General features: G+C 37.9%; 1 protein-coding gene across 3 annotated transcripts in view; it reads right to left on the bottom strand.

The window, feature by feature from the left end:
• Positions 1–12,375, bottom strand: part of NELFCD (negative elongation factor complex member C/D) — a 1,198,759-nt gene that overhangs the window by 579,328 nt on the left and 607,056 nt on the right. For 2 of the 3 annotated variants that reach the window (XM_044089975.1, XM_044089973.1), the window contains exon 9: positions 2,533–2,667. The exons of the other annotated variant lie outside the window; for it this stretch is intronic. In XM_044089975.1, coding sequence (XP_043945910.1) covers positions 2,533–2,667 — 135 coding nt within the window. The remainder of the gene's footprint in view (positions 1–2,532; positions 2,668–12,375) is intronic. 3 annotated transcript variants of the gene reach the window in all.

Here is a 12,375-nt window from a genome sequence, read left to right as displayed (position 1 = left end):
CCTTTCTCCTCTTTAACAGGAATGGCTTCAAAGAGGTGAAAGATAAGGAGCCTGTGGCATAAACTCTGCAACTATCCCACTGACAGCTTACAGATACTCTAGCTACTCTGTCACCTCTGCAGCAGGACAAAGGACAAGGTGGACTAGAGTCTTGGGAAGAGACATGTGATGCTACAGATGCCATGGACATCACATGTGGAACAGTCGGCAATGTCAACATGGAAGATGACTCATGACCTTGAGCCCCAAAGGCTGAGTCACTGGATATCCAGAACAGAACCAAGGGCATTACCACTAATACTAGACCAGACAGCCCAGCTCCAACACAAAGAAAAATATTACCCTGCATTGAAACCAGAGTCGACTGCATCATCCAGGTGTAAGACATCAACAAAAACGCTGTAGTATATAAAGACCTAAACTATTACTGTCAACAGTTCTACTGAGGTAAACTGTGACACAAATGGAGGGTGCTGACCAGTCTCATCAGTACTGTTGCCAAAGCAGGATCTAGTGATGAGACCCATAGGAAAGGATTTCAAAGAAGCAGCACCCCTTTCTGTCCTGGTAACAGACGGATGAGGGATACAAGACACCTAGTTCTGCCTTCAGCAGAGGACTAGTCATCTTGAAGTCCATCTCTACCAGGTGACTGGAAAATGTTCAAAATTACCTTGCAGATGTCCTGTCTGGTAATTCCTGGATTCAGAGAATCCACAAAAGTTACCGGCGGCTTGAAACATCAGACGATGGCTTCATAAGAGCACCTGACAAATCTAACCTCTATTTGGAAGAATTTGGGAAGATCAGTCTTATCTTCCTTTCCTCCTACTTTTCTTGCTCCCATCCCTATCTCAAGTCTTTTATTTGGGTCTGGCAAGTCCAAACACAACCCTGAGACCCAAAGGGTCAGATCCCCGACATGCAGAAGCCTCCAATGAGGTGGACTCTTCTCTAGGTAGTAAAACTTTAAAGAACCCCCCCCCCTCCACTGCAGTTAACCTCATCCCAAGGTTATTTTTTTCCTCCTTATACAATGCCATCTAGATATTTAGTGCCTATTATTTAGTGCCCATAAGCCCTACAGTGGCTTTTAACTTCAATTCTATTTTTTCCCTACCACAATTAAGGCTACCATTTTTGCCTGTTTAAATTTCAAGTTGTTTCATAAAGGAATATACTATGGGTTTGACCACTTCAAAAAAAATTCTGTGTTTTAGTTCTCTTGCATTGAAGTGGATCTAAATGTAATGTTTGCACAAATTGGGGTCATTACACAACAACAAAACAGTGACCCAGCTTATAAAGGCTGTGAAGTCGCTACCTCACAGTACTGCCACTGTATTTAAATGGAGAAAAAACACTTCTTTATTTCTAGAATATAAAGAGCAAACAAACTGCACTGTGGAAGAAAATCTCTTTAAAAAAAAAAAAAAAAAAAAAAAAAAAAAGTTTCAGTATGGCAGACCCCATGATAGCCACTGTGGGGTAAAATAAATTAAAACATAATATAAAACATTTAGTAATTCTAATGCATTAGTATAGCACAGAAGACAAAAGATACGCTGAAAATATTCTTGGAATTCCGGGTTGGAGTTTTCCTTCAAGAACCAGCTTTTTGCTTGTCGACTAATGTATTCTGAATCTCAATAAACATACTACAACTTTCAGTCACTTTTAAGACATTCAAAGTTTTATCAAACAACCTTCAGCAGATGAAACCAATCTAGTTACTTCAACAAAATTAAACAATTTGATGAAGCACTTTTGTAAAAGCTTGCTGGTCTAACTTTTAATAATCTGGTTTCGCATCGTAACTTAAATAATTTTTGTTTGACTTTTAAGATGTGCTGGCCAATGGCAAACAAGTAACATGCATCTGTCTTGGCTCAGAGGGTGTACATTCATCAGATTGTTGAAGTTTGCACTTTTGGTGTGCTTACCTGCAATCAGAGTAACAACCACCAACAGCAACTGTGAAACCAGCAAAACTCCGACAGTACTAATAGTGACTATCTGAGAACTGATGTAGGAGAAAAACAGTATAAAAAAGTTTATAAAAAGAAAAAAAGCAACATTAAGCTCATGCAAGAACTTGGCACACTAGTTAGACAAAATAAGGGAAAGACTGACAACACAGAAGCCTAGGGAGTCTAAATTTAACTGTCAAGAAAAAGACAGCGGACGTGATCTGAAACTGAATTCTGCAAAATAACAGAAAAATATGAAAATTAGAGTAACGTGCCTGGGGTTAGTTCTCTCGTAGTAAACTAAGAAATGAGAGATCTGGAGAGGCAGAGTACTGGGTAAGGGGAAGAAGCTGTGCCTGGGAATGTTGTGTTCCTAAGCTGCCTACATACTGATGGCCTCAGTTATACTCATTTGAAAATAAAGGTATTATAATGAAGAATGTCGCTTGCATATTAGCACATGAAACAAACTACTATGATCATGCATATTAGCACATGAAAAACTACTATAATCACTCAACCTTCCTGTCAGTATTTTTTTTTTTCACTCAACTTGGCATACCTTCTTCCATGTTTCTACCACACTAGCTGCATATGCTAGAATGTGGATGTATTTATGTTTGTGATCCTGGTTGATTTTTGCTCCTGGTTTAAACAGCGATTGCATGAAGAGATCCAAGAAGGCAGGCACTCTAATCTAGAAATACAATGGAAATAAAAATCAAATCAACCATGCAGAAAACCTCTCCATTCTGAGTGATGGTCCTTCCAGCAGGCAATGCCACTGTCCATTCCCCAATTACAAAACATGTAGACAGCTTAAGGTGTAAACGGCAATCAAAATATAATAAGTTTGTTGTTGTAGTTTCATGTATCCTTTCAGAATGTTTAATTTAGTCTCAATTTACACTAATACTACAAAAAATACTTCATCAACATGCATATAAAAAGAAGTCATATACTCACCATAACATTCCATCCATATTATCCATTTTCATTCTTCCTCAACAATCAAGTTCGGATCCGATGCAATGTTATTTTCAGCTCATGGCCACTGGAAACTCTTGAGCTCCTCCCTTACCCACAATGTTCTATCCCCAACATCCTCAGATCTTGTTTGCTGGTTTACAGTATCAAAGGAAATAGTAGTAGCCTAACAGAACCACCATATCTGGAGCTCAAAATAAGAACACTGGTTCCCTCAAAGTCTCATTCTTCCAGAAGTCATTAGTGTAAAGGTCGGGGGTTGGTGGGAGGGGAGTTGAGGGAGAATGAAAATGGACAGCACAGATGGAAAGCTATAGTGAGTACATAACTTCTTTATCGGATGTTGTTAATTTTCATTCATTCCTCAATAATAATTGGGACAGAGTCCCCACTATCTGAAATCCTGGGAGAATTCTGAGGAAGGATATTCCTAAGCACAGTTGAGCCAAAGGCTGCCCTTTCCCTTCGAGACAAGATCCAATTTGTAACGAGTAATAAAAGTATGAGGATTAGCCCAAGTAGCAGCCACACATATATCATCCATAGAAGCCCTGGATAAAAATACTGATGATGTTGCCACTGACCTGGCTGAATGGGCGATGGTAGATTTTGGTAAAGAAAGGCCCAGTTTGTTATAGACAAAGGAAATACAGTTAGCCATCTGGCTAATGTTACTTTAGTAACTGATTTGCCTAATCTGGAAACTAGAGGAGACAAATACTTGATATAATTTTCTGAAATACTTCGTTCTATGCAAGTCAAAACACAATTGCCTATGCACATCCGGTAAGTGCAACATATGTTCACTTCTGTTTGTATAACTTGGAAAGATGACTGGAAGATTAATAGATTGGTTGATGTTGGATTCTGACACTACCTTAGGAAGAAGGAAGGAAGGATTTGTTCTTAAAGCTACCCTATCTTTGTGAAATACTTACGCAAGAGATTTAGCAGACAATGCTTGAAGTTCTGATAGTCTTCTAGCAGATGTGATGGCCACCACAAATATAGTTTTCTAGGTCAAAAACTTTAGCTCGCATTTTGCTGCAGGTTTGAAAAGGAATGAATTAAGGCATGTAACACTAAAATTAAGTCCCATGGGGGGAGCTGGACCCTTATATAGGGGGTTTCAAAAGACATATACCTTTAAAAAAAAAAAAAGGCCTTATAAAGTTTAGATGCAGCCAAGGAGGAGTTTTCAATTACTATATGAAAATTATAGAGATGGCAACTAGTTGTACTTTAATAATTGAGGAACTGGCTCCTTCGCTGAAAATTGTTGCTAAAAATTCAACGACATTATGCACTGGTGCTGAAAAAGGGTCAATATGTTTCTGCTGCACCCAAAAATCAAATGTTTTCCATTTGCTTCTGTAAAGCTTTCTTGTGGAAGTTTTGTGGGAAGACAAAAGTATATGATAAACAGGGGAAGCCAGTGTCTGGCTATCAATGGAAGTGGAGAAACCACGCCGTCAGTTTTAGGTTTGAGATATGTGGGTGAATCGTATCTGTTGGGTGAAACAGAAGGTCCAGAATTGGATCCAGAATCCAAGGAGAGTAGACTAAATGAGGCCAAAGAAAGGGGAACCAAATTTGTTGAGGCCAGTAAGGGGCAATGAGGATGACTTTGCTTTTCAACCGGGATGCCTTGTGTAGAAATTTGGGGATTAAGGGAATTGGGGGGTATGCATAAAGAAGACGGGGGGGGGCAATCGTGTAAGATGGCATCTCTCGATAACTCCCCTGGCGGGGGGCATTAGGGCAAAGAACCTGCTTCACTTGTTTAGGGGAGATACAAATAGGTTGCAGCACTGTCTGCCCCATTGCCACAAGTGCTTGGCTTCATCAGAGTTCAAACAAAACATAATGAATGAAACAAGCTTAAATACTAAAAGGAAGTGATGTCATAAAGTAACCATTTTTTAAGAAAAATTTTTAAAAACTTTTGTTTATGTAAAGGCTTAGTAAAAACAAAAACACTTAATAAAAGCATATATTAGTGTTTAAAAAGACCAACTTGCCCAAAAAGTAATTTATGTGCAAATTATAACCCTGGCAACAAGCAGTGATTAAAAATAAACACAGCATATATTTAAACTGCAATAAAATTCTATCAACTATGAAATGTATACACTATATGGCTATTACGTATAAATACCTTAATTCATGACCAAAAGGTTAGCTTAAATAACCTTTAAGTCTTAATACAGGTAAGATATTACAATTATCATTCAAACCGGGAACATGGAAGGCATCCGTTCTAAATTGCCACTCCAGTTCCCTCAGTTCTAACAGTAACGGAAAAGGCCCCCTCTAATTGATGGAATAATCTGATCTATAGCCATAAAAGAAAAGCTATGCCCTGGAAAATCAATCAGGTGCTTAGAGAGGGCATTATTAGGATTTTCCGTCCTCATTGCATATACGTGTTCGTAAATACGATCACGTAGTCTGCGGTCCGTCTTTCCTATATAGAAAGACGGGCAGCAGTTACAAAAGGCAACATACACTACTGCTTTACTGTCACAATTCAAAGGCTTCCTTATAGTGTATTTCTTGTCCCTTATAGTAAAGGTCTGACCCACCTTAATAAGGTTACATCTATTACAAAAACCACATTGGAACATCCCCAGCTTTTTATTAAACCATCTACCGGTATTGTTCATCTGTAGTAGTTCCTTCAAATTTTTACTCCTCTTAAACACAAATTTAGGGCTACTACCAAATTTGTTAACCAACAAGGGATTATTCAAAATGAAATCCCAGTTCTTCTGAATTATTGATACTATGTCGTTGGAATCAAAGCTGAATGTGGTAATATAACAGAGTGTAGGGTCAAAGCTCTTACTCTCAATAGACCTATCATTTTCACTACTAAAAACTATCTCTTGCCTAGGAGAAGATGTCAAAACCTCTACCTCCATGTTACTTGATAAAATGGCTGTGAAAAAGCCATTAACCCTTTTTGTAACCACTTCATCCAAAATGTCGTGTACAAATTTAGAAGGGTAATCTCGCTTCAAGAACATATCAAGTAAAGTGTTACATTCTGCATAGAATACATCCAACGTACTGCACATTCTCGCAGCCCTTACAAATTGGCCTTTCACTATAGCCTTCTTTTGTCGGCGAGGATGGTGACTTGCAAAGTGCAAAAAAGAATTGCAGTACGTTGGCTTTCTATAAATTACTGAAACAAAAGACCTTGTGTGCAAGTCTTTCTCAAGATTTACATCAAGAAAATCAATACTTGTTGTTGCAAAGTTGTAAGTAAATTTCAAGAACTCCGTTGTGGAATTAATTTCTGCCACAAAGTTGTCAGCTACTGTTGAATCCCCATCAAGTAAAATAAAGATATCGTCAAGGTATCTCGTGTAATACTTGATAGGTTTTACCAAATCCTTTAACTTAAAAAGAATGTTTTTCTCCCAGTAGCTCATGAAAAGGTTTGCTACCACTGCTCCACATGGGGAGCCCATGGCAACACCCTTGTTCTGTAAAGAACTTTTTGTCAAACATAAAATAGTTTGACGTCAGGACAATATCCAATACTGCAGTTATAACATCAATCTCACCAGTTGGAGCCCCCATTTCAATCAATAACAGGGCTACCCATTCAAGGGCTTCCATATGGGGAATAGAGGTGTATAAATCAACAACATCAACAGTGAGGAAGTTCACCTCACTGTTGAAAGGTTGGTTATTAATAGCCTCTAAAAAAGACCAGGAGTCTTTACAAATCAAAGGTAAATGTTTCATATATTTAGAAAGCAAGTTGTCCACTAATTTGGCTGAAAAGTAAGTGATAGAGGACCTACCGTCTATTAAAGCCCTCATAGGGGGGTTCAGAAGGTCTTTGTGGATTTTTGGGATGCCAAACATCATCGGTATTTTGGGAAGTGTTATATCTATAAAGGTATATGTATCAAGATCAATTTTGTTTTCAAGAAAAAGGTCACGATAGTAACCCTTTATTCTTTTATATGTTGTGTGAACTTCATTCAGGGAAGCTTCAGCATACGCTGCTGAATCCAAAATATTAAACATCTTTTCTTTATAGAAGGCATCCTCAAATACTACCAGTCCTCCCCCTTTATCAGGTTTAAGTAATCTAATAGTCTTATTACGAAGATTACTTAGCATCTCTGCTTGTGCCTTGGTAATATTGGACTCAAATTTAGTCCTCATCCTGAAATTGTTAGCAAATAAGTGTCTCAAATCATTCTCACATGCCTGTTCAAAGACAAAAAGTGCAGGGTGTAATGGTGGATTAAACACACTTGGATGTTTTAACGATAGAGAGCTATTAGACTCATTGAAATCATTGCTAAAAAACAATTTCAGATTCAACTTTCTAATGAAACATTTCAGGTTTATAAGCTCCGTGGATATATCTCCCGCTTTACTAGGGACAAAGGTATATCCATAGGCTAACAATTCAATTAACTCTTTTTCAAATTTACAATCAGTAAAGTTGTAAATTTTAAAATCCCCACTTAAATTTGTTAGGATATCAGGAACACTAGTCCCAGCCTATTTGTAAGGGCTGCGAGAATGTGCAGTACGTTGGATGTATTCTATGCAGAATGTAACACTTTACTTGATATGTTCTTGAAGCGAGATTACCCTTCTAAATTTGTACACGACATTTTGGATGAAGTGGTTACAAAAAGGGTTAATGGCTTTTTCACAGCCATTTTATCAAGTAACATGGAGGTAGAGGTTTTGACATCTTCTCCTAGGCAAGAGATAGTTTTTAGTAGTGAAAATGATAGGTCTATTGAGAGTAAGAGCTTTGACCCTACACTCTGTTATATTACCACATTCAGCTTTGATTCCAACGACATAGTATCAATAATTCAGAAGAACTGGGATTTCATTTTGAATAATCCCTTGTTGGTTAGCAAATTTGGTAGTAGCCCTAAATTTGTGTTTAAGAGGAGTAAAAATTTGAAGGAACTACTACAGATGAACAATACCGGTAGATGGTTTAATAAAAAGCTGGGGATGTTCCAATGTGGTTTTTGTAATAGATGTAACCTTATTAAGGTGGGTCAGACCTTTACTATAAGGGACAAGAAATACACTATAAGGAAGCCTTTGAATTGTGACAGTAAAGCAGTAGTGTATGTTGCCTTTTGTAACTGCTGCCCGTCTTTCTATATAGGAAAGACGGACCGCAGACTACGTGATCGTATTTACGAACACGTATATGCAATGAGGACGGAAAATCCTAATAATGCCCTCTCTAAGCACCTGATTGATTTTCCAGGGCATAGCTTTTCTTTTATGGCTATAGATCAGATTATTCCATCAATTAGAGGGGCCTTTTCCGTTACTGTTAGAACTGAGGGAACTGGAGTGGCAATTTAGAACGGATGCCTTCCATGTTCCCGGTTTGAATGATAATTGTAATATCTTACCTGTATTAAGACTTAAAGGTTATTTAAGCTAACCTTTTGGTCATGAATTAAGGTATTTATACGTAATAGCCATATAGTGTATACATTTCATAGTTGATAGAATTTTATTGCAGTTTAAATATATGCTGTGTTTATTTTTAATCACTGCTTGTTGCCAGGGTTATAATTTGCACATAAATTACTTTTTGGGCAAGTTGGTCTTTTTAAACACTAATATATGCTTTTATTAAGTGTTTTTGTTTTTACTAAGCCTTTACATAAACAAAAGTTTTTAAAAATTTTTCTTAAAAAATGGTTACTTTATGACATCACTTCCTTTTAGTATTTAAGCTTGTTTCATTCATTATGTTTTGTTTGAACTCTGATGAAGCCAAGCACTTGTAGCAAGGCGAAAACGTTTACAAATAAAATTAGCGTTTAGCACTTTGGGATTTGCTTGATTGTGTTGCTGGAGCAAGGTCGTGTGGCGCTGTTTTCTGTTTTTTGCCAGTTTTTTGCTTTTTGTTGTTTCACGCCAGTTTGTTTGCATGGCCACAGAGGGACCTGATAGCCCCAGCACCCCGAATATGTTTTGTACACTTTCGGGCAACGCTCGTTCTGAAGAGAACCGGGAGGATAACCCAGATAACACCAGCCGGATAACATCTATACTGGCAGCATTATCTGAGAAGCTGGACCGACTTAATGCCAGACTTGATGCCGTTGAAAGGAAGGATGTCATCGCAAGCGGTTTCAATTTACCATCTCAACAACCACCACTGCCTAGTGGAACGACTAGTGCTAGTAACGACTCGATTCCAGCAGGGCAGTTGATTCCAACTTCCACTAGAGGAACAAACAACGGAGGTTTAAACGCACACTCTACCCAGGAGGTGCGTAATAACGTTTTACCTGCTAGTTCTCTCGGCCGTAGTGCATTGAGAACGAACGTTCCAGCCGGTGATATTGTCCCACCGATGCAGCGAGCTTCTTTAGCCTTGGATGCTCCTAATCAAGTAAGTGGGTCCTTTAACATTACAAATTGGATGTCGGACACCACGGCTTTTATGTTTAACAACAATGGCTCCCATAATGTTAACTGTACGAATGAAGGAAGTAACACTACTACTTTGTCTGACAAATTGAGGCTCTTTGATGGTCTTGTTTTAAAGTTGAAGAAGCTTCAATTAGAGGCCGCTTATTTTAGACAATGCATACAAGAGGGGCTAATACCAAAGGGTTTACGCAATTCCTTTGCACCCTCAGGACTAATCAACTCAGCTTCTTTTTTAAACGATCTTAAAGATCTGTTCCAAGCACAGGGTATTCAATTACTAGAATTGATTACCAAACATTATGAACATCAAATAGGCCAATTATTATTGGATATTGAGGTGCTGGACAGACAATTAAAAGAAGATTTGAATTTCTCGGCATTTAGAATTGACTATGACCGGACTTTAACAAGCATTGAAGCAATGCTTGTTAAACTTAAACAAAATAAGACCAAGAAGCTTGCTAGAGACAGGCAAGCTTACCAATCGGATGTTGCTTATCCCAAACTCCGTTTTTTGGAACGGGAGGGATTGGCATCTACGGGGGTCAATTCACATAATGGGGCTGCGGAACATGACCAAGTGGATGTAAACACCAACGAGGAAAATGTTGACCAGGACGAGCATAACAATTCTACTGCTGGTCCAAGACGAAGCAATAGAATAAAGAACTATTACACTAATAACAAAAGAAATAATTCCAATTGGCACAATAACAACAATAATGCTGATTTTTTAGAGCAGCGGAAACCACGACAACGTTTCAACAGGAGATAGTTCTTGCTTCGGAAGGCCCTATGATATTAACCCCGACTGAAGGATCTCCCATGGGGAATGATATTGAAACTAATGAGGGTGTATTGGACGCTGGGACTAGTGTTCCTGATATCCTAACAAATTTAAGTGGGGATTTTAAAATTTACAACTTTACTGATTGTAAATTTGAAAAAGAGTTAATTGAATTGTTAGCCTATGGATATACCTTTGTCCCTAGTAAAGCGGGAGATATATCCACGGAGCTTATAAACCTGAAATGTTTCATTAGAAAGTTGAATCTGAAATTGTTTTTTAGCAATGATTTCAATGAGTCTAATAGCTCTCTATCGTTAAAACATCCAAGTGTGTTTAATCCACCATTACACCCTGCACTTTTTGTCTTTGAACAGGCATGTGAGAATGATTTGAGACACTTATTTGCTAACAATTTCAGGATGAGGACTAAATTTGAGTCCAATATTACCAAGGCACAAGCAGAGATGCTAAGTAATCTTCGTAATAAGACCATTAGATTACTTAAACCTGATAAAGGGGGAGGACTGGTAGTATTTGAGGATGCCTTCTATAAAGAAAAGATGTTTAATATTTTGGATTCAGCAGCGTATGCTGAAGCTTCCTGAATGAAGTTCACACAACATATAAAAGAATAAAGGGTTACTATCGTGACCTTTTTCTTGAAAACAAAATTGATCTTGATACATATACCTTTATAGATATAACACTTCCCAAAATACCGATGATGTTTGGCATCCCAAAATCCACAAAGACCTTCTGAACCCCCCTATGAGGGCTTTAATAGACGGTAGGTCCTCTATCACTTACTTTTCAGCCAAATTAGTGGACAACTTGCTTTCTAAATATATGAAACATTTACCTTTGATTTGTAAAGACTCCTGGTCTTTTTTAGAGGCTATTAATAACCAACCTTTCAACAGTGAGGTGAACTTCCTCACTGTTGATGTTGTTGATTTATACACCTCTATTCCCCATATGGAAGCCCTTGAATGGGTAGCCCTGTTATTGATTGAAATGGGGGCTCCAACTGGTGAGATTGATGTTATAACTGCAGTATTGGATATTGTCCTGACGTCAAACTATTTTATGTTTGACAAAAAGTTCTTTTTACAGAAAAAGGGTGTTGCCATGGGCTCCCCATGTGGAGCAGTGGTAGCAAACCTTTTCATGAGCTACTGGGAGAAAAACATTCTTTTAAGTTAAAGGATTTGGTAAAACCTATCAAGTATTACACGAGATACCTTGACGATATCTTTATTTTACTTGATGGGGATTCAACAGTAGCTGACAACTTTGTGGCAGAAATTAATTCCACAACGGAGTTCTTGAAATTTACTTACAACTTTGCAACAACAAGTATTGATTTTCTTGATGTAAATCTTGAGAAAGACTTGCACACAAGGTCTTTTGTTTCAGCAATTTATAGAAAGCCAACGTACTGCAATTCTTTTTTGCACTTTGCAAGTCACCATCCTCGCCGACAAAAGAAGGCTATAGTGAAAGGCCAATTTGTAAGGGCTGCGAGAATGTGCAGTACGTTGGATGTATTCTATGCAGAATGTAACACTTTACTTGATATGTTCTTGAAGCGAGATTACCCTTCTAAATTTGTACACGACATTTTGGATGAAGTGGTTACAAAAAGGGTTAATGGCTTTTTCACAGCCATTTTATCAAGTAACATGGAGGTAGAGGTTTTGACATCTTCTCCTAGGCAAGAGATAGTTTTTAGTAGTGAAAATGATAGGTCTATTGAGAGTAAGAGCTTTGACCCTACACTCTGTTATATTACCACATTCAGCTTTGATTCCAACGACATAGTATCAATAATTCAGAAGAACTGGGATTTCATTTTGAATAATCCCTTGTTGGTTAGCAAATTTGGTAGTAGCCCTAAATTTGTGTTTAAGAGGAGTAAAAATTTGAAGGAACTACTACAGATGAACAATACCGGTAGATGGTTTAATAAAAGCTGGGGATGTTCCAATGTGGTTTTGTAATAGATGTAACCTTATTAAGTGGCACAATAACAACAATAATGCTGATTTTTTAGAGCAGCGGAAACCACGACAACGTTTCAACAGGAGATAGTTCTTGCTTCGGAAGGCCCTATGATATTAACCCCGACTGAAGGATCTCCCATGGGGAATGATATTGAAACTAATGAGG

Source organism: Protopterus annectens, chromosome 12.part0, assembly GCF_019279795.1.
Source record: "Protopterus annectens isolate FY-2018-M chromosome 12.part0, PAN1.0, whole genome shotgun sequence".
Lineage (NCBI taxonomy): Eukaryota > Metazoa > Chordata > Ceratodontiformes > Protopteridae > Protopterus > Protopterus annectens.
This window is presented reverse-complemented; position numbering and strand designations above follow the sequence as displayed.